A 22,816-nucleotide genomic window follows, 5' to 3' on the forward strand; every position below is an offset into this window, starting at 1 on the left:
GCTGTGCATCCGGTAACGTGCCTCAGTAGAACTTCCTGTTTTTGTGTGCTTTTGCTTTAAATCTCGGCAGCATGAGCGCGGGTGTTAGTCATCCGGGATAGAGAATCAAGCTGCAGCGCCCGCATTGAATGCGGCTCGTGTCCCGAGCCGTGAAGCAAGTTTTGGTATCTGGTATCTAATTAGGCTTTAATTAGGTACTTGATCGGTGCTTAATTTTAACATCCGAGGCTTGTTTCTCCGGCCCGGATGTCCTCTTTGCCTTTCTGGAGAAACCAGAGCAGACATCCATCACCTGCTGTGGTTCTGCCCAGCATTGAAACCGACGAGAACCTCGCCCTTGGTCGAGACGGACTTATTGACGTACTGAGCTGCATCCTACATCGACAGGTGGGCGCCATCATCGGTCCCTTCTGAACTCAGATCAGCAAACTTTTCTTCATTCATATAACCATCGTTTTTTAATTCCCTGAGGCAATATAAACCGCTCTAAAACAAACTTAATTGCCTGCAGTAGAGAGAAAACAGGAAGATATAGGATACTTGAAGAAAAAACTAAATGAACAAAAGGACCGAGGGGGTACCAAGTCCGCTATAGCCAACGTTTCGACAAGAGGACGTGTGTTGCAAAAACTAATTACCTAGTTAATTAAGTAACAAACCATTACCTAATTTAGAAACCAGTACCTTCTAGCGTGCACCGAAGTCAACATGGAGTAAATTTAGGCTTTGTTTGTCAATTTATTCTTTCTTCTTAAATACTGCTAACCTTAGCGCTAACGTTAGTTTTATAGCGTCTAAGCGACAAGAAACCTCTACCTGGAAGTAAGACCTTTCTCTAATTATACATATTGTTATTGCACTAATCTGTCCGCGCTTATTTCTTGCTTGTATAATCCATCTGAGAGCTGTAAGTAAATTTACCTGCGGCGAACGAACGAGCTCTGTAATTTTCTTCGATAGCAGTAGAAGTGAAGTACTTTTATTTGACCAAGAACTGAGCATTTAGAGAGCCTGGGCGATCAGTCGACGCTGCCCCCCCCCCCCCCCCCCCTCCTTCAGCGCCAAGCCATCCGAGTCAGATGGTGGTGGAAAGGGAATGTGGGATAGGAGCCCGACTGCAGAGCAGCCCGGCAAGCACGAAAGACATACGGGTATGTCAGCGTAGGAATATCGGCAGTTGCGACAGGAAGAGTCGGAACGATTGCGGTAGTGAGAGGAACGGGAGACGTTGATGAGCGCGTTTATTTATTAATGCGAAAGAATTACATGGCTCATCAACAACGAAACCCGGCGTTGTAGGCGTTGACCGTAAAAGTGGTCCCAAAAATCCCAGATGACGTCATCGTGGTATCAAAGAAAAATAAAATTTATTCCAAAGGTGAGGACTTTCAGACTGCGAGGCGCTCGAGCACGCAACCCATCGGCCACGAAATCTTTTAGAACGCAGCTGTTATTAGGCGCCCGTCCATGCGTTCCGCGTAGTAGTCGGCGTAACCGGTTCTCCAAGTAGCCAAACGAAACGCCACATGGAAAGTGGCTGCCACAGGCAGATCCCGAAGGGTGACCAGCAGCGTAACACGCAACCTTCCACCAGGCATCGGCGTAGACGGCATATAGCAAGACACCTGACTGATAACAGACCATCTTGCGGACGGAGAGATTTTTTCGACATTTGAGTTCTAATGCTAACGCATTGAAAGTCAACATATCTAAAACATTGCGTCACAAAGGACCCCTTCGTGGAGAACTAAGGCTTGATACAATGTTACTAATCTGTTCACCTACCAGCTTGCAGTCCCCATTTATTCCAGAATTCTTGCTTATTATTAAAGCCTCTAAAGGCTGCAAAGCAGAATGGTCAGACGTGTATACAACGCCACAGGAGGCGTAAAATGCGTGTGTCAATGTGAAATAATTTTTTGTCGCATGGCTATAGCTAAGTAAGACCTCGTTTAGTTGAGGATGGGAGATGAGGTGAATGCGTCAATAATTAACTGTGAACTGGTTATAACGTCCCGAAGCGACACATACAGTTATATGGGACGCGGGACGCCGTAGTAGAGGGCTCCGGATTTATTTAGAGCACCGAGGTGTTCTTTAACGTGAGATGACATTGAACGGCACACGGGCGCTTTTATATTTCGCCGCCACTGAAGCACAGTCGCCGCGGCCAGGATCGAACCCGCTACCTAGGGATCAGCAGCGGAGCGCCAAAGCCACTGAGCCACTGCGGCTGCAAATTCAATCTTTATGCCCACTGTTTCCTTCTTTGTTCAAAACTGCAGCATGCAAGCGCTCTTCAAACCGCGCGAATGATGCGACAAATAAAAATGATTTCGTGCGCATGGTTACCGTGTGCTTTGGAGAAGCCCGCCATTATTTCCTTAAATATCCTTTTTTGAGGTAAAAAGATGCCTTTTGTGGTGGAGTAACGCCATCTGTTGGCGCAAGTCAGAAAAAAAAGTGAATCACGTGTCTCCTGACGTTGACTTTAGAGTTTTTTTTTTTTCTTAATACATAGTGGCGTCCAGAAGAGCCCGCTCTGCGCATGCTCGGCTGTTGCGTAGTTCTGCGTGCGCGTGCGGATGGGCGCTTCGCCGGCTCCGTCGTCGGCGAACTGTACGCTTCGATTGCTGGCGTTGAGGCGGTGTATAAATCTTAGCACTGCCTTGCTTCTTGCTAGTGGCATAGCAACACAAGCAGGAAGTCCGTGATTCGAAAGAAGATTGTGAGCAAGCTCAAGATCCAGGAAAGCCACACCTTGAGCCACCGTAGGGCTATGTCGTCGTACTCAATTTTCTTTTCCCGAAGACTTTGCGAACGGCGCATGATGTCAATTTTCTTTGGTGAATAGAAACCCTGCTAGTTAGTTTGTTACGCAACTGAAAGCTTCTCGTGCCGTCACAAGCGCATCCGCCATTGCAGTGCCTAATTTGCGAACTTTAGTGAGTGCCTGTCTTCCATTTTGCTTTAGCGCAACGAAAATTAACGCTTAATCCGGTTCTTGTGATACGCACGTGTTGAATATTGCCACGAGCGCTCAAGGAGACGACGACGAGTAGCCCGGAAATGCTGTCTGTTATTTAACTGTCAATATTGTTCTCTTGTTTTTATTCATTGATTTTTCAAAATTCACGATTGGTGCTACAATTTTGTCATCACCGTCCATGGAAACTTCTTTGTTTATTCAACTACACCTTGGCCAATCCCCCCGCGTGGGTATGTGCCATATACCTGGGGTGAAGAAGAAGAAGAGGAAGAAGAAGAAGAAGTCTGACACAAGATTATCCAAATACTCCCCCTCCTTGTCCATGAGTGCGTTTGTATCCGCAATGCACCCTGGTTATAGTGCCTAGAATATACTGGATATTCTAGGCACTATACCCAGGTCAATCCCCGCCGTGGGCATGTGCCATTAAGTCTTAGGAGATCACCATAATCACCATCATCATCAAGTGCGTCGGCTCGTGAATCTTCGAATGTTCCTGCTGGACGCCGCTGTTCCCGATTCTCGGGGCTTCGTCGCTTCGTCTCTCACGCATCCGCAAGACCAATGGACAATAACCAAGGTAAGAATTTAGACACGGAATGCCTGCTTTTCCAAACTTGCAATGCATGTGAAAAGAAACGATTGAACGCACGTGATATAGCTGATAATTGGAGAACAATAAACTCCATTTAGCGCGCGTATGTCGACGCAGTATGATACGAAGCCAGTTGGATTGTGTAGTCAGTGAAGCATCCTGAACTTTTGAGCAGCGTTTCGCACAGAATACAGCCTTGGCAGCGTACCATGTTTGCATCCAAATACTGTTAACATTGTCACTCAACGACTTAAATCAAAGGTTTCTTTAGAGCATGACTGATTATACTACCGCAAAATGTTTCCCAGTATTGGTAAATACCCGCCGCGGTGGCTCAGTGGTTAGGGGCTCGGCTACTGATCTGGAGTTCCCGAGTTCGAACCCGACCGCGGCGGCCGCGTTTCGATGCAGGCGAAACGCTAAGGCGCCCGTGTGCTGCGCGATGTCAGTGCACGTTAAAGATCCCCAGGTGGTCGAAATTATTCCGGAGCCCTCCACTACGGCACCTCTTTCTTCCTTTCTTCTCTCACTCCTTCATCCCTTCGCTTAAGAGCGCGGTTCAGGTGTCCATAGGATGTATGAGACTGATACTGCGCCATTTACTTTTCCCCAAAAACCAATTATTATTATTATTATTATTATTATTATTAAAAGTGGTTTTTGGGGAAAGGAAATGGCACAGTATCTGTCTCATATTTCGGCGGACACCTGAACCGCGAAATGATAATAATAATAATAATTGGGTTTTTTTTGGAGAAAGGAAATGGAGCAGTATCTGTCTCATATATAGGTGGACACCTGAACCGCGCTGTAAGGGAATGGATAAAGGAGGGAGTGAAAGAAAAAAAAAAGGAAGAAAGAGGTGCCGTAGTGGAGGACTCCTGAATAATTTCGACCACCTGGGGATCTTTAACGTGCACTGACATCGCACAGTACACAGACCTCCAGCATAAAAATTAGTTGGTTTTGGGGGAAAGGAAATGGCGCAGTATCTGTCTCACATCTCGGAGGACACCTGAACCGCGCCGTAAGGGAAGGGATAAAGTAGGGAGTGAAAGAAGAAAGAGGTGCTGTAGTGGAGGGCTCCGGAATAATTTCGACCACCTGGGGATCTTTAACGTGCATTGGCATCGCCCAGCACACGGGCGCCTTAGTGTATTTCCTCCATAAAAACGCATCCGCCGCGGTCGGGTTCGAACCCATTCTAGTTCTGGGGCCACATACAGTCGAAACCGAAACCCCGTAACCGGCCGGGTAGAGCGCTGTAGCCACGCCTACGAGCGCGCGTCACACAGTGGCGCGCCTTTCGCGTGCTGTTTTCCAAAGCCACCTGGAAACAGAGATGGCGCTTAGACAGGATGTTTGCGGGAAGTAGAAGTAATTTAGAAAAAAAAACCTTTTTGCGATGCAATGATCCCTTCGCGATCGTAACGACGACATTGACGGACGTCATAAAGGGCGTGAGCTAAATTAATTACTATTGGAAGAACGTAAAATCTGTTAATTAACTCTAAATTTTCAGCTCTTATAGGCGGTTGCTTGCATTTGTTGTCTCATCTATTTCGGTTTCCACAGCTGAGCGATGGCTATGACCTTGAAGGTATATAGGTTTCTTGAGGCACGATAAAAACTGCAATATAAGCGCTGCTGAACTTCACTCGTTATTATTCAGGCTCTTGAGACAGGCCGCATTTAACGCTGTAATGAATTAAAAAGACTTTGCAGTTGAGCTACAACGCCTCAACTGCGCCGTGAGAAAAGGAATGTGGGAATTAGAGGAGAGATGTACCGTACTGGAGGGCTCCGCAATAGTTTTTACTACCTGGGGATCTTTAACGTACACTGACATCGTATGGTGCCTGTGGTCAGTTATTCCGGAGTCATGTCCGGAGGTCCGGAGCCCGCTGCTACGGCAACTTTTTTTTCTTTATTAATACTCTTTCCCACCTTCATCTCTTCCTCCACGGCGCGTGGCTGAGGTGTCCACTGAGAAGTGAGGCAATTACTCACTGCTCCTTTCATTTCCTTGAAAGCACAGATCTCCACTAGGTGGTTGTATGCCGCATTCCCGCTTTCCGAAGCGGGCGCTAGTGAAGCCACCGGAGGTTGGACGGCATGTCCCAAAAGTCCGGTGTTTGCTGGGTTTTCAATGCAAAAAGTCGCGTTTTTCGCCCTTTCGTTCTGTTTTCTGCGTTGTTCTCGTGTACTGCCTGCTGTTATACCAGATTTAGGAATAAGCAAGCTGAACGCAAAAATGTGAGCATTAATATTCTTAGATGACCCTGTAATTTTAAAGAAACCGAAGAAAACAGGCATGCAGGTCTCACGTACCCTGCCGCGGCAAAGCGTTATGTGCACAAAACACTCTATTCTTATCTGGTTCTTGTCTTCTGAGTGTAAAGGAGCAATAGTGGAATGACGATGAGGCTAGGTCATCTTGAAACCGAATTCTCGCGTAGCAAAGAAAAGGCTCTGGCGCAGAACTCCTGACACTCGAAGAGCCGCTTGTTATGAAGCTGCTGCAGTTTCAGTTTCGAGCTGCAGGCGGCCGATGACTCGTCTCATCGATGGCGGGTGATGTTTATCGCTTTAGGGTGTCATTCAACTTCTAGACGTGCGTTTAAACTAACTTAATGGCACAGCCGCAGCTGCACAGCGCGAGAGAAACGACCGACGAGAAAGACGATTGCTGCAGCGCTCGTGAGAAGCGCGGTTAGAAGTCAACTGCACCAAGCATCACGAATTAAAGTCCAGACATAATTTGATACAGTATGAAACAGTACTTGATACACTCCGTGGAAAAAAAAACAGTACAGTACCTTTTGGAGGCGCTAATGTGAACCAGCAGAACATCGTCGGCACCTCACCAGATACTATAGCCTCGCCCTCGCTCCGGTTCGGTGGAAACATAATTCAGTAAAGCAGTCATTGCAAAGTCGGCTTCCTGGTGAGGCTTTCCACCTATTCTTTCTTGAATTTATCACTCACCGATGGCATAACTTGGGCTTAGAGCGCGGGAACGTGCATCACAATAAAGAGCAGAGTTCGCGACTTTAGCGCAGCGGGACGGCACAAAGCTGAGCAGACGAGGCTCCATACGTGCTGTGTGTAGCGACATCCTGTCGTCTGCTAGTGTCGTTGAAACGTCTTTCCCGAAGACTTTGCTGGCCTGCTGTAAAAACGCCTCGTGCGATGACAGTAATAAATAAATGCAGATAGTACCTCACAGGTATTATAGCATTGTCCGAATAAAATAAAAAGGTGAAGATGAAGTAAAGGTGATCGGTAAAAAAAAAAAAAAAAACGTGGAGTGGGGCAACTGAAACAGAGTCGGGCCTAGCCAAGCTGATCCGTATCCAGCCAGAAGACAGTCGGCAGCGCGCGAATTCTGGCGCTAGTAAAGCGCTAGAGAGCTTTAGCAGCTTTAGCTCTACCGTACGGTAAACACGGTAACTACGGCAATTGCTACCGTAAGGCAAATGTGGATTGGCAAGCCTGGCAACGGTAACAACGGCAACGCGTTACCGTACTTGCTGTACGGCTGTCCGGCTACAACTCTCTGCTGTCTGCTTCACAGTTGTCCCTGTGCGTTTAATATTTGCTGCATAACTTTACAATCACCGCAGTCGTTTTATAAGCCTGCTTCAAAGTGCATCAGACCTTAGCAGGCTTACATGATGTGAGCTAGTGGATCCAGAGGAGGCTGTGATGGATCACGGTAAGCATGCAGCAGTGTCGCATATCTGGCATGGAACGACGTTTCGATGAGAGGCGTCTGCTGCTTAGCTTACGGATAATTTGTTGGTTGTTTCTCGCCGCAGACTACAGCGCACTGCCGGTCGACGTAGAAACCAGCGATGGTGCGAACGACCCTTGGGAAGTACTCGTTACGAATGAACAAGGTACGCAGCATTGTCGGTATTGTGATGCGACTGGTACATTGTAATGGTGTAAAGGGCACTGTATGGGACGAGCGCACATATTCTTGCTGCCAAGAGGTCATTGTACGCAGTGAAATAGAGTTGGCCGTAGCCCACCTGTGCATGTTTCTAGGAGGCATTTCCACTCTGAAAAATTAGTGGTCTCCATTGATAGGCGACGGCTTTATGGCAGAAAAGCAGTGCACAGGTGAAAAAAATGGTTGAACGTTACATGTACCACGACAGAACGAATTAGACCACTTCGACATGTGTAGCAGAAGTGGTGAAGAGAGGTTCGTGTAGCAAACCCGGTGCCACGGAAGCCAGAACGACCGAGAGCAAAGCGATGAATGTCTGATACAGTGGCATCTTCAGCGTGCAGTCCATTCAAGCATTCACGACGTCCTTGGATACTCGGCCGCAGAAGAAGCCTGACCGGTGGACAAGGTCTCGCTTGAAGTTGACCTTTGAAACGTAGCACCAGAGTAAACTGTCAAAGACATAGAAGAAACACAGAGGACAACAACTGCACATGAACTGGTCATCAACTGTCCCGTGTGCTTTTTCTACGTCTTCGTCCTTTTACAGTGGTGCTAAGGTTTAAAGATTAATCAGCACCTCGCCCAGCTTTCTGAATTACTTGAAGTTGACGTTCTCCACTTGGTTGGTGTGCACAAAAAACATGCATAACGGAACAAAACAGACCACTAATTGCGTGTTTACTGATAGCGCTTTTTGCGTATGAATCCACACAGAACTCATTCGTGGCATGTAGCACACATGCACTCCTGCAGGAGGGGTATTCCATGCATAGTGCAGATCAGACCGCAACTTTTTACAATAGCTACTAGCATGCTGCTGCCTTACTCTGGCACGCGCTCATGTATTCCCTTTGACGTTGCTTGCGCCTGTACAATGCTGCGGATAGTAATTTTCTGTTGCATGTGGTGCATGTGTTGCATGTTGCAGTGGTGCATGTGGCCTTGCAACACTGGTAAAGTGTAATAGCAGTTGAGTGTAACTTCTGTTTCTGGTGTTTTATGGGGACACATGCCGACTGGAAACAGTGCCACACCGTCTCATCTACTTGCATGGCTACTGCCCCTCACCATTGCCTTTCATTTTTGTGAATTCTTTCATGTTCTGTATATATTGTGCAGGCATCATTTCATTAAACATTTAAACTAAAATTCAGCGCCTTTGTGTGTGTTTCATCTGAGTTCCCTTGTGTTACACTCTTTCCAGTCATCCTGTTGAATCTAGTGAAAATTCAAGTGTAAACACTTTAAAAACTGAAAGCTGTTTTGCTTCCACACCTTTTTTGCACTTTGCTTAATTAAAGTGTCAAACAGCAAGGTGAAGCTGAATGCAGCTACCGTGTAGCTTTTTGTGCTTAGTTTGTTGTTTATCACAGAATAGTGCAGCGCAAAAGTGCAAAAGCAGACACCTGCCAGAATTGTTAGAGGGTGCCAACTGTTTTAGACGATTAGAAGGGGTGGTTTGTTTCTGCATTCAGTTGTCCATCAGGTGTCTAGAAGGTGCTGTTCTATAGCATCGCAAGTACTACCCAGCATTAACAGCACAAGTGAACGAGGCAAGTGCTGACCGTGACACCTGCCACTGATGTGATGTTGCTCGCATATCTGTGAGGCAGCGGCTGTCAAGTATGCACTGCAACACGCATGATAATATCGGTTTTTAATGTGTAGGCTTGCCACGCAGAGCAACAACAAACTGTTGACTGACACCTTTACAGTGGGTGAACACAGGCACCTGCTTACCAAATCTTCAGCCTTCAATCTGTAAATCAAAGTGGGCGTGTGCTGTCCACCGGTTAAGCATGTACAATTATTTGTTTGTTTTTATGTACTTCAGCCTTGGTAAGGCTGTTGCAGGAGTGGGGCAGAGGAGAAGACGACAATAAGAATTTCAGATGCATTACAAGCATTAACAAAAGAAGGTGAATATTAACAAGAGACAGCGACTTCCAAAAATTATGTATTGATAAAGTATGGATGTTACCAGGCAGTGACTTCCAGAGTTCAATGGTCACAGAAAAGAAGCTGTATTTGTACATATAAGTGTGACAAATGGAGAAAGGTTAACGCTGGAGGAAAGTTTAGTGATGGAAGGCTCGTTAAATTTAATTTAGTGATGCAAAGCGCTAAAAATGAAGAGATACTATGTGTAGCAGCTTCAGGCATTCTATGTGGAGAGATTGTGATTGTGTTGCCAGACCTGATGCTAAAGTTGCGTGAGTAGTCGCAGCTGAGCCATCATCTGCAGCTGTGTATTAAGGAATTTTCATGACTTTGCAGTGTCGTTTCAGTGTTCTTTGAAAATGGGAGCCATGAGATGATAAAAAAGGGAAACACGAACACATTAATCTCAGACCAGAGTAGGGCAATTGTGTGGTTCCTTCCCTTGCCCCTTTTTGCCTCAGCTGTAGTGTGATTGCTCCAGTGGCACAAATTCCTGTTGTTACATCTGTGTGCTGCTATCACTCTTTGGTTTCTGTGCTCCTGTTTACTCAACTGCTCAAAAATTAGTCTCAATAACATTCGCCTGAACGTAGCCATACCAGTGTGGCAGATTGGGCAAGTTAGTGCTAGAATATCATTATAAGGATGCCAGCTCTGTCCATGTCTAATTTTTGTGCTCCCCTAAATAGCCACGCAAGTACAAAAAAATTATGAGCAGCTTTTCTCTTTTTTTTTTCTGCAGTTTCATGGCTGTTGTGTGGCGGTTGTTAACTGTAGTTATTTCTTGCTTTATATATTTTTTAGCTTGTTGGATTCTCCTGACTGCAGTGTTGAAACTAAATTTTGTTCTGGAGCAATCGAGCTGCGCTGCTTCAGTCATCCACCTGTCAGCTGTCAGGTGAAGTGAAGTGGTCAACAACAGCACAAACAGTTCGCTTGACCTTCCATAGTGACTTAGCAGCTGTGGCACTCAGCTGCTGAACCCAAGGTTGCGAGATCGGATCTCGGACACGGCGGCCGCACTTTGATGAAGGCAAAACGTCAAAGTTCCCAGTGGATGTGCAGTGTCAGTGCATGTTAAAGGACCTCAGCTGGGGGGATGTATAATGTATAATTGCGGAAGTAGCCATAACAGCATACTTTTTTGTACATGCTGCATGCCATATGGTAGCCAGCAACTTCCACTACGCAATCAAAAATGGGTTCCAGACTCCAGTGGCGAGAATTGGGAAAGTGTGATTTACACAAGACACTATTATTTCTTTTACTAATATTTAAAAATGTCCAATATCATTGCTTGGAGGAGCTGTGCTTACAATGTGGAACACTTGAAATACAGAAGGTCACAGTTATTTCACATTTGCATAGTATTTTGCGTTGGCTTTGTCACGTAACTGGTATGTCCATAGATATAACTGCATCCTTAAAGTTATCTCATTCGTTCCAATCAACAACAGAGCACAATACACAGATAATGAAACAGGAACAGCTACGTGGGATATGTGTTGAAGGTGTAGTTTTTCATGTCTTTAATGCATGAAGGGAGGTACAGTACTCACGGATTGAAATAGGACATTCGGAGCGCTAGCCTTGCAGTGCCACGCAGGCATGTGGTAAACCACAGGCCGGCTGATTGGCTACTGGAAGGAACAATTCTGCTTTGTAGATGTTCTCCCTCTCACGCCATACCACAATGCACCACCTTGGTTCCATGAGCGTCTACGGGCGGCGCTCCATGAAGTGACGGCCACGCGCTCCGAATGTCCTATTTCAATCCGTGAGTACTGTACACTGGACAGACTGGATGCTGCCTTAGTGACAGGCTTTGCGAGCATAGTTATGAGAAGGACCTGGCATTATCAGGAGCTTTTTTTTTTTGCTAATTGTAAAGGGGGGGGGGGGGTAGAAATTAGGTGATATTTTGTGAGCTTATATTCAGGTAAAAATCAGGTTATTTGACTACAAAGAGTTCCCAAAAATTCAGTTTTTTTTCAGGTTTTTTTGCAGCAAAAGACAGTTTTTCTGCAGGTGTTAGTTTTTTGGGCGGAACATAAAATGCTCTATTTTTGTTGACTGTCAAACAGTACAGCAACGGCAGGTTTCTCTTAAAATTTCATGAATGCAGTTACATTTGGTTTTTCTCATTTATTACCTTTATTTTGTAGTGGCATCACGATCTTCAGTGTAGTATTTCTGAAGTACTACATTACTTAAGTAATGTACTGTAAGTGCTACAGTATTTCTGTCTGTGCAAGACCTGCCTGCCTTTGTGCGTACAGTGTAAAAAGATTCCTTCAACATCACAACGACCATTTTAAACACACAGGTGCGTTGGAATAGAAAGTTTTTAGCATTGGTAGTGCTCGATGCAATGATGCCAATAAGACATCTCTGGTCAGTGCACCCATGTTTTGGCCTCCTGATTCTACAGCATACATTTCGAACTTGCCCTCAAATTACGCTGTGTCTTGAATAACTAGCACTAAAAGTGGTGTAAAGTCATCACTGAAATGGAAATATCCCTCCGGAATGAGCACAAGATATCCGCTAATTCCCGTGCAGTGTCTCAGCTTTGTGGACTGGAAAACTGTGTTCTCCAGAAGTCACAGTTTTGGATAGAAATTGGGTTTAACGTGATTTTAAAGAGCTCTCTTCGAGTGTAAGAATTGTAAACGGTCAGAAAGAAAGCAAAAGGTTCCAGTTAAAAGGTGCATGCTTGTGGTTCTGGCTGTGTTTGGTGTCTCATGTCACAGCTCAAAGCATAGATCAAGATAGAGGTAAAATCACAGAAACTGTGGACATTGTTTGCTTAAGTGACAAGTGTGAGTGCTCCATTGATTAATTCACTGGGAAGAAATAGTCTTTTTTTTTGGCGCGTTAGGGGTTTTGCGCACCATTTATCAGTTGCTGGCTCTTCATGCTGTCTTGTGTTACTTACTTGTTTTCTTCAACTGTATTCTGCTTTCAGAATGATCTCGATTACTTTTAAGTTAAATTTGTTGCCAACAGTGCTGTGTCCTGTAGTTTGTGTCAGTCTTTTGTGCTACTCTTTATGCAATTATATCATTTGTGACTAATGTCTTCTAAAATGTCATCTCTATGCCTTTTTTTTTTGCCTTTCGCAGTGACCCTATAGCACTAATGTGATAAGTTCCAGCATTTTACAACAGCCACTGAGCTTCCAAGTGCTTTCGTATGATGGCTTGTTTTTGCAGGCGACAGCTCCAGTCAGGTTGACAGCATGGAAGTGGTTCAAAGTAGTACATGCAATACTTCCCATATGCGTGATAAACATGAACAAGGTATGCAGGATTCGTTTGTTGTCCAGCTTTCCAGTGTGCTGCATTGAATAGTATTTCTTGAATGTAATAGGCTGAGCAGCTACGCAAAAGAGACATGTAGGTCTGCAAACATGCCCTAAGGAAGCTCATTGCTTTGCTTGCCCCACGAAAGAATTGTTTACACCAGGTGGAAAAAAAAAATGGCTGGTAGTTTAGCATTGCTAAGCATGAAATATTGTGTGAAAGCACGGTTTTTTGCAGGTGGACACCACCGCTACATACCTGAAAGTGCGGTTGAGGTGTCCACTCACCCAGGGAGCCAGTTATGTGTGTCTTCAACTTTTTAATCATCAGTGGCAATGTACACTAGCAGCCTAAGCTAATAATAATAATAATTGGTTTCTGGGGAAAGGAAATGGCGTAGTATATGTCTCATATATCAGTGGACACCTGAACTGCGCTGTAAGGGAAGGGATAAAGGAGGGAGTGAAAGAAGAAAGGAAGAAAGAGGTGCCGTAGTGGAGGGCTCGGGAATAATTTCGATCACCTGGGGATCTTTAACATCACACAGCACACGGGCCCCTTAGCGTTTTGCCTCCATAAAAGCGCAGCCGCCGCGGTCGGGTTCGAACCCGGGAACTCCGGATCAGTAGCCGAGCGCCCTAACACCAGTGCCGCTTTTTTGTAGCAGTGTTGTCAACGCCAACGTGTATTGCTCTAGCGCTGTACTACTGCCACAGCATTGTCCACTCCAACGCATGCAGCTCACATCTCTGTGTCACTACTGCCATTTAGCTCAAAGTACGAAGATTAGTTTGATAGTAGTATTAATTGATGAAGGCAACGTGCAATGCACAGCACGAGGGTGTGCTGCAGTTTAACACGAGGCGTACTCTGCTGCAGCGATAGCCTAGTGCTCTAATGTGGTGGCCAGCTAAGCTGCTCTGTTCACGCCACCCCGGGTTCGATACCCAGTCACGGACAAGTATTTGATTTATTTTTGTTTATTTATTTTGCTTGGCACAAACTCACAAGCATCACAAACCCACAAACATCACGAGATCTTGATCGAGGTTTGCCCATTAGAATAGCGCTTTCACGTTATTATCACTTTAGAAATTTCTAAACGTAAGCTGGGGTTTCTAGGTGGCTGTCATCGCATTGTTGGTGGAAGAGTAAAACCAGAAGTAATAGCAGCAGTGCTCACTTGCTTGCTTTTTGTTTCATTTTCCAAGAAGATGTCCAGAAAGACTCCTAGATGTCCATGCATTGGAGCTTGTCCACTAATCACGCCACCTCGCAGCATAAAAATTAAACTAAAACTTATCACTGTTGTTTTAAACTTACTAATGCAGGTTGAAAATGCCTTCTCAACAGTTTGCACATTTCTTGCTGCAATAATGATGCATGTTTCATCGCCTCATTGCATAAATGAGACGTGGTGGCAGTGCCTGTCTTTAAAAGCCTGCTTCCAGCAGACCACATCGCACACACGGTGGGCTTGCTCTCAAAAGAGGAATATTGTGGCAATGCAATTATTCTTTTACTACTGATTCTAAGCTGGATGTGCTCCTCGAATGTTCTAGTCCATGTGGTTGTGTAAACAGTTAGAATATGAAGGACGTTTTATGTTTCGTATATGTAATGTTGCAGGCTTCGTCCGTTTGCAGAACTGCACCTTGCCTTGAGGGATGTCACGCCAACATCCGAAGAAGATATTCTTGGAAAACATTTGTTGGATTTAAAAAAAGAAGGAATTATATGGACGGGATATGCACCATCTCGCGAGGCATTTGTGGGACTTCAGCTTGATCTCGCTGCCATCAATGTGTCTTTCCAAACTGTGTGCTCCAGCAGTCCAAAAGGTTCGTGAATGCAAGGTATCACTGCTGCATGTCTTGTACATGTTGCTCACACAAATTGTTTTCCCTTTTTATTGTGCACGGTTCATGCAGGGAGGCTTCTTTTCAGTAGCCAGCGTGGATATGTTGTCGTTAAGGAGGATGTGCCATTCAAGGTGGTGCAGAATATACTGAAAGGCTGCCTCTTTGGACGAGAGCTAAAGAAGGTGCAAGAGTCGAGAAGCGAGCAGGTACGAATGTTTGAATTACATAGGAAAGTTCACCATGCAGCCGCCCCATCTGAACGGGTTGATTAACCTTTACGTCTTTCTACATAGAGAACTTGCAGCTTTTTTTTTTTTTTGAGAATGTGCTACGCTTAGCATTGACTTTTTTTGTTTCAGGTGAGTTCAGCATCCTTCAAACTGCAAATAGGGTGCCTTTTTATGCCAACTTTCTGAGTAAATAATATTCCTCAGAGTAATGAATTCGTTAGCACGTCCTCTGCAATTTTCACATTAATGTGGCCTCCAGACTAGTAGTAATGTTATTTACTTTCAGAACTTCTAGCATCATGCTCGTCTTTGAAACAGAAAGTGATTCACAATCCACAGCATGTTTATGTGACAAATATAGCTTGTGTTTCAATATGTTACAGTTTAAACTTTAATTTAAAAAATAACTGCTGGTATTTTCTTATTCTGGCCCAGCTATAGGTGGAAAATTATGTCTGATAAAAATAGCAAGCAATGCATGAAAGGCTTTAAAATATGCTTTTTACTACATTTAAAAGCCCAGTGGTAGTGGCTTTCAACACTGCATTTTATTTCACTTAACTGCATGTGCTGTGTGATGTCAGTGCACATAAAGTGCCCTAGGTGGTCGAAATGAATCGGGAACTTAATTGCTCCCTCTTCCTCTCTTCTCTCTCTCACTTCCTCCTTCCTTTCCTCACAATGTGCTTGTATCCAGTAACTGCATGTTTCCTTTCCTAATAATTAATTCGTATAACCTTTGTTGTTCCTTAACTCTCTCAGCACCGCCAATGTGGTCAAAAGCTTTAAGAGCGGAGGCATCTGGTCACTGTAGCATGTTTGTCGTTTTGCCTCATCTTTTTTTCTTAGGTCACAGGATATTTGGCGACACAGTTTTTTACAAAATGTGATCACACTCAAAATTTCCTCTCTTCAGTTGCAGATTTGAAAGAATGAAAAGGTAGCTTGGCTTTGCCTTTTCTTCTGTACAGGGCTATTTTATGTTTACCTATTAATAACATTCTGTATATGGACATATTTATTCTATGTACATTTACACTGTACACCACAGAAAACATATAAACAGATACAGTAGGGCACTGCAAACAAAATGCAGTAAAAAAAGAAAGAGTAGACATTTTGTTGTGTGGCTTAATTATACAGCATTAGCCAGTGCATTTTGGAGTTGCCTGTGCTCTTTATTGGATAGTAGACGAGTTCACGAAGTCTGTTCTAGTCCAATGATGTGAACCGAACAAAACTTTCAGAATATGCAATCATCATGGCAAGATATATATGATTTTGACTTTGTTAAAGTTATGAATGTACGCAGAACGGTAGGGTGGATAACGGACTTTCTCACTGCGTAAGTGCTAAGGAAATATATTTTAAGAAATAGAAAAAGGCGAGGAACGCGCTGGGGAAAGATACATGAGAGTGTAAATTTAAGGTTTGTTTTGTGACTGAAATACACTACTATCTTGAAACAGCTTGAGCACCATACAGGGGCATCATACTCAGTTTTAGTAACAATTTTCGGGGCTGTGGGAGCAAAAAAAAAATTAAATGTGATGAAATCATTTGCTTGCCTTATTTTTATTTTCCAAGTCAAGTGTACTATGACCAACTATGCTGCATTTCACAAGTCTTTTACCAGCGCTGTGAAGGCTGTGGCCATCTCAGCTAATGGGAACGTATGTGCTGCAACATGTTCCTCCGTTCACCCCGCGACTGGTGGCTCCATCCCTGAGAAAGAAAGAGCACCAGTGTCCAGCTGCTGCATGCAGGAGACTCGACAGACACCGTGCTTACTAATGGCAGCACACCACTTTGCAGCAGGCTTCCACAGTGCTGTTTGTGCGGACTCTCTCTGCTAACTTAACCAGTGCATGAAACGCTCGCTAAAATTTCAAAACATCATTGTAAACTACCTTTTCAGTTACTGCAATAATTGTTTAAAAAATAGTCACAACACTGCTCAAATATTTGAGGGAGTATTTGTGGTCTTGTGAGACGAAGTAGAGACTTGTTCGTGACAGTTGTCATGTTTGTTCTTTCCATTCGTTTTACACACGCACGCACACACATTGTTTTCTACATGCCACAAAATGAACGACTTTGTTCTTGAAAGGTATGTAGATATTACGCTAATAGCCCTCGGGAATTTTTCAGTCCCTCCTTTTTTGGGACGGGGTTCGGGTGGTATGCACTTAACTGAAATACAAAAAAAAAACAAAACAGTCTTTGCACATTGTCATTTGGCACAAACAGTCACTGTGCCAGGGGTGGACTGTCATGGGTGCTTTCTTGTGGCCAAAGGGTGCCAAGAAATTCCAGTCACATGGATGCTGAATTCTGTTCATACATGTACAGCTATGCATCAAAACAGTAAAGTTGTTTATGTACCTGAATTGTGTAGGCCACTGCTGTAATATGCACTCGCATGAAGTGTCAGCTTCATAAAAAGTGAACCCATCAGCCATCAAACATCAAAGCAATGCTCTTTCCATTCTTGCTGGCACCTTCGTCTATCACTGCCAGTACTGCTTTCACGATTATATTTCTTTTCCATTTATGACTAATGTGAACCAGCTAATTCATGGCTATAGGCAGCTCAAATAATAGGGAAATAGCCAGCACAACACTTGGAATAAATAACGAAATAATTATTCTGCTGTCTATTCGGGGAGGTTCTCAGAACCCTGAACAATGTCATACCTTATTTATAAATGCAGTATAATGCTTCTCGTTTCGTTCATGCAGGAAAGAGGACCAGACTCTTCAGCTACTCACTTCGAACAAAAAGTAGTTAAACGTCACAAAACAAAAAAGAAGGGCTGCACAGCAGTGATGCATGTGAAGCATGTGGAGGCATACCCGCAGTTCAAGGTATGCACTTTTATTGTGTAGGGTGCCATCTTTTAATCTTGTATTCATGATGCAGTCAAGGCTTATTATGAATGCACTTTTTTCCAACTGACAAAGCCAGGTGTATGCTCACAGCTGAACAGTGTGAAATGCGACCGTTTGCTCAGTAGTGTGATTTACTGTTTATTTGTAGCTATGAAAGCAGTGTCTTAGATTTCTCAGGCAGTTTTATTTAGCAGCTAGGTACATGGGCTATCAAATGGTTTTTTTTGAGAATTGAGGGTTATTCAAGAAGTCAAATCTATGCAGCTTCAATGTAAAGCGTTCAAAGTATTTTTGCACTAGCATTTAAAATGGTGACGTAATTGATCAAAACAGCAACGATGTTCAGGCTCCTCAGTGCTTTGGAGAAATGCGAGAAAACTCATAGTGACGTCATTGTCGCCAAAATTCCAGATGTCCGATGCCTTCGCCTGCAGGCTACTGTGCGCTGTCCAGTGCCGCCAAGCAATGCTTCATGAGCTTCACCTTCGATGGCGTTGGTTTTCTTCCACAAAATAACTATTTCTTCACAGGAAACATAGCGCCTTCGTATGTGACGTCATTATCGGGGCCTCTGCCGTCGCTGTGCATCGCAGAGAAGCCTGAACGCCGACCCCGCCTTATTCGGCGATTGCGCCAATGTTTCAAATGCTAGCACAAAACTATTTATCTGGCTTCACCTGCATGCTTCGTACATTCGGCCCTTTTAAACTGCTCGAATTCTAAAACTTCTTCAATTGCCGTTTAAGAGCCCACAGATTGTACTATTAGCTTACATTGACTTCTGAACAAACATCAACCATGGTTTTTGAAGCAGTGAAATTGTGAAGTTTGGCTTTAGGTTCCTCACATCCAAGGGCAAAGTTATTTGACATTTACAATTTTTAGAAGATGCTTTGAAAGCATTTAACACAGTAATCTTTGTAGTGACCTATTTTCTAGTATATTTAGCATGTTTATATCATAAGTAGGCACCAGTTCTACATAAAGAAAAATTAATGATTTCGAAGAAATGGTCAACTTATATGATGTAAAAATACCAAACATAGCTGTTCTGAGATGTCAGCTGATATTAATAAGCCAGTATGAGCGTAATGGGAACGAGAGCTGAAAATTACGAGTGTGTTAGCTTCAAAAGTGTCGGCTGTGTATGCTTTATTATTTGGCTTTTACCATTTCAGGGCTCTCACTGGCAAAGGACAGGGTTAACTGGAGAGACATGGGAGAGGCCTTTGCCCTGCATTGGGTGTAGTAAGGCTGATGATGATGATGATGATGTCAGGGCTTACGCCAACAAATTGGTTCTTAGGCTCTTGACCATAGAACATTCCATTCTTAATACTTTTACCATTCAAGGTTAAAAGTTGAAAGCCATAAAGTGGTATTGGAAAATCTTGTATGTCTGCTTTTAATGCTTTGTTTGCATCTTGTTTTTTTGCATTTCATTTTAGTTGAACCTCTCAGAGAACTGCACAAAGGCAGAACGTGAAAATGCTTCAAGGGAAGCACTGTCCCAACTTAAGGTGGCACTTCAAGAGGAGGCCAGTGGGAAACCCGTAGTTCGCCAGCATCGCTTCTATATCCGCATGTCTGATGCAGAAAGCCATCACAACCACGATATTGGTGCTGATTGTGCAGGCTCTTCTCTACTTGTAAATCCAGATGTGGCAAAAAAAATCGCACAGCTGGTGCAGGAGGGTGTGACCTCTGTCAAAGCGATAGAGAGTTACTTGAAAATTTACGTTAGAGACGTGCTGTTTGCCAACAAGGAATGTCCCTCATCTACACGTACGGATTTTTACCCTACCAGGGTAAATATAAAGAATCATGTCCAAAGGGCGCTTCGGAAATACCGATCCAGCTCTGCCGATCACGAAAATGTTGCCGCATACGTGGAGCTACTGCAGGACAAGGCACCAGCGACAAACTGTTTTTTTCATGTCTATCAGGTGGAAACTACTGAAGCTCACTCGCCAGAACAAGACAAGCAGCAAGTGGTATCAGGCGACAGTGATGTTCTTAAGAATGGTCTCCATGCATCCTACAGGGATGGACTCTGTTTGGCAGCCCACGATACCGAAAGGGAGACATTATCTGAAATGGAAGAGGACTGTGATAAATTGGCAGAAAACGCTGCTGTATCTGAAATGGAGGACTGTGAACAATTAGCAGAAAATGCTGCCGCATCTGAAATGGAGAACTGTGAACACCACGTTGCTGAGGACCATGCATCAGATTTGCTCAAGGCATCTCAGCAAACCACGCACAATATAAAGTCACAGATCAGAGCTAAGGTCACTCAAGTTCTCTCATCTCTTTGCCATGTGCATGACCACACAGTACTGCAACAGTTACTTTTCCTGTTCACTGAGGCCAGCAACCTTGCCCAGGCAAATGTAGCCACAAGCAGCGGAACTGACATCAGAGGCTCGCCCGCCAAGGGGAGCTCGGGAATCAAACATAAAAAAGGAACACAAGCGTCAGCAGCTGGAATGAAAATGATTTGTCTGTGAAAAAGAAGAGCTGGCTCTCAAAGCAACTCTGGCTTTCTCCTGACCGAGTGGGAAAGAAAGTGGAAGTGATGAGGGAAGCCTACGAAGTACCCAGCTTGTTCCATATAATGGTAACAAAGAGGAAGGAACTAAATGAGCTGCAGCCAGCAGCTCAAGAAAACGAGAGTTTGGTCTCCTACTGTCACCACAGCTTCCAATGACCTAGTCAATGCGTGCATTAAGGGTGGCAGCGCGATGGCTTGTTTTTTTGTCGTGTTTACGTTGCCCCAATACTCTGTCCATCAATTCATATTTTTGCCTGTAAATACATGAATGGCACGTGTGCATATTCAAAATGACTGCTGTTATTTTTCATCTGCAATGTATGCAAGCATTGTTTCCTTTGGAACATTTTTATGCTGCAAAAAATTTGGTGCTATATGCACTCTTGTTACAAAGGCACTGGTGTCAAGCAAGGGAGAGGAATTTCAGGTAGGTTGCTCGAAAACCAGGCTTTTAAGCGCAGGTGATGTGATGAAATTACTAAAGGAAATAGTCCACATGCCGTTGGCTATAGTGGATTGGCTGTCAAGGGGGTGTTTCAGCAGAAAAAGCTTTTTTTTTTAATTCTAGGCAATAATGTATTGATTGCTTCATCCTTTAGTCTGGTGGACGTTATATTAAATTATAATTGTGTTATGCGCCAGCATGCAGAAGTGGAACATTATTGTCGATGTGAAGCATTTCTGATGAGTCCTTTTTTGCTGTAAGCACAGTTTTGTGTATATTGCCAAACATTTGGCAGTCCGTTAGACAGTGAAAGGCTTTCAGTGAAGACTTTGTGCCCACAAAGAACTGAACAACTTTGCGATAGCAGCTAGTGTGCTTGGCGTTCGTCAAAGTTGAGTATCACCGTTGTTCTTGGCCGTATCCAATTTAAATGTGGCGAAGAGCTTTCTGGATCAGGCACGGAAAGAAAGCACCTGCAACAATCTCAAAATTTATAGAAGCAGTTCTATGCAGCTAAATCTTGCAGGTAAATCTGGTCACCCCCTGCAGCACAATAAAGTGATAATGCCACATGCTGATGGCTTTGAGCATGAATAAACGTTTTGAAAAAAGTGCTGCTGGAATACCTGCCTTTCAAACCAAAGTGAATACATTATTTCTCAAAGTGTCTGTTACACCCTGTACTTTTCCTTATGCAGATTTTTCTTACTCCCTGCAAATTACTGAATTGTCCTATGTTAAACAGTTCTGATCAATATAATATTCTGCATTACGATATATACCACATTACGACAGAGACTGTCTTAGCGTAGTGGTCAAATCGCGTACTGCGGTTTAACATTTCGATCCTTTCAGCAATTCAAATTCCATCTTGTTCAGCGTATACAACTCTTTCCTATTGTACAATTATGCCTGGGGAGTTTCAGATCCAAGTTGCTGTCTTTTGTGCGATAAAAAAAAAAGATATGTCAGTAGTATAAATTTAGGTAAGCTATCATTAAGGCAAGGTTATGATTGCATCACATTGCAGGGTCATGCAATTTGGACTTTAATAACCAAACACATTGGATATAGTGATTCACTGAAGCTGTGCTATAAAGACAGCTTTTGTTTTTTTTTAATGTTTTTATTGATACAATAGCGTAATCAGCTTAAACACCTAAGCCAACAATGAGCTAGCTGTGAAAAAATAAATGCCCAGGCATAGCTCTGTTTCTAGCATTTTTTGCGGTTACTGCATTTAAGGCTGCTTTACTTACCAAAGTAGGCGTGTTTTGCAATGTGAACGTTTCTGCAATTAGGGCTCTTGCACGCTTATTGTTGACATTAATAAACTGCTATGAACTCCGTGATGAGGTACCATGCAAACAAAAAAATGTGGAAAGGCAAGCATGACCCTTGCATAGCTGTTCCTGCAGCCACTCTTGGAGAGAGCCACACTAGAAAGAAAAATTCCTGAGTGGCATTTGCTTCTGAAGCAGACAGTGCCACCGATGTAATGGATAGATTAAATGGATGCCTTTTATTGGCATTCACAGCGAGTTGAAAGAGTGGTAGAGTCAGTTGACCTTAACAATTTAGGTTGTAGAGTAACAAAAACATTAATAAAAGTAATTCACCGTGAGCAGCTTTTACTCGCCGCTGTCCGTGATGATCCTCGTAGGAATTAGGAACGCTTGAAACAACCACAAACAGCTCCATACAGTATTGTGCGTTTTTATCGTGAAGACTTTCAAAAGTTTCCCCGCCTCAACCGCTGGCTCATTTGCGATGAAACTGCACACAGAGCTTGCGTATTATGGTAACTTTTGTATCGTAGCAAGTTTGACAACGGTACTTACTTAGTTGAACCGTGCATGATTCGAAAACGTAATCGTCTACGTAGAGATCCGTGAACCAAAACCCGCAGAAAACGTTTTTCGCTGAATGGCGGCAGTGGCGCCATCTGTTTTCGGCAGTCAAAAGCGTAACGACAAGGACGCCGAGGCGGGCGTTGCAAAAAGCGCGGGCCCTTTGAATATGCCGTTCCGACCAACGTTACT

At 43.9% G+C, this 22,816-nt stretch overlaps 1 protein-coding gene across 1 annotated transcript; it reads left to right on the forward strand.

Moving 5' to 3' along the window:
* The first annotated feature begins 6,930 nt into the window (after window positions 1–6,930).
* On the forward strand, window positions 6,931–21,309 carry LOC144111271 (uncharacterized). The gene is made up of 7 exons (XM_077644505.1): window positions 6,931–7,302; window positions 7,406–7,486; window positions 12,702–12,788; window positions 14,438–14,632; window positions 14,723–14,859; window positions 17,626–17,751; window positions 19,224–21,309. The coding sequence occupies exons 1-7, from the start codon at window positions 7,293–7,295 to the stop codon at window positions 20,283–20,285; spliced, it is 1,698 nt and encodes a 565-aa protein (XP_077500631.1). The 5' UTR covers window positions 6,931–7,292; the 3' UTR covers window positions 20,286–21,309.
* Window positions 21,310–22,816: the final 1,507 nt, after the last annotated feature.

This window comes from Amblyomma americanum, chromosome 11, assembly GCF_052857255.1.
Source record: "Amblyomma americanum isolate KBUSLIRL-KWMA chromosome 11, ASM5285725v1, whole genome shotgun sequence".
Lineage (NCBI taxonomy): Eukaryota > Metazoa > Arthropoda > Arachnida > Ixodida > Ixodidae > Amblyomma > Amblyomma americanum.

Excerpts from the sequence above, each read along its gene's own strand:
- LOC144111271 (XM_077644505.1), top strand. Across the intron at positions 12,789-14,437 it reads GCGTGATAAACATGAACAAG|AACTGCACCTTGCCTTGAGG; the intron begins GTATGCAGGATT and ends GTCCGTTTGCAG. Across the intron at positions 14,860-17,625 it reads AAGAGTCGAGAAGCGAGCAG|GAAAGAGGACCAGACTCTTC; the intron begins GTACGAATGTTT and ends TCGTTCATGCAG.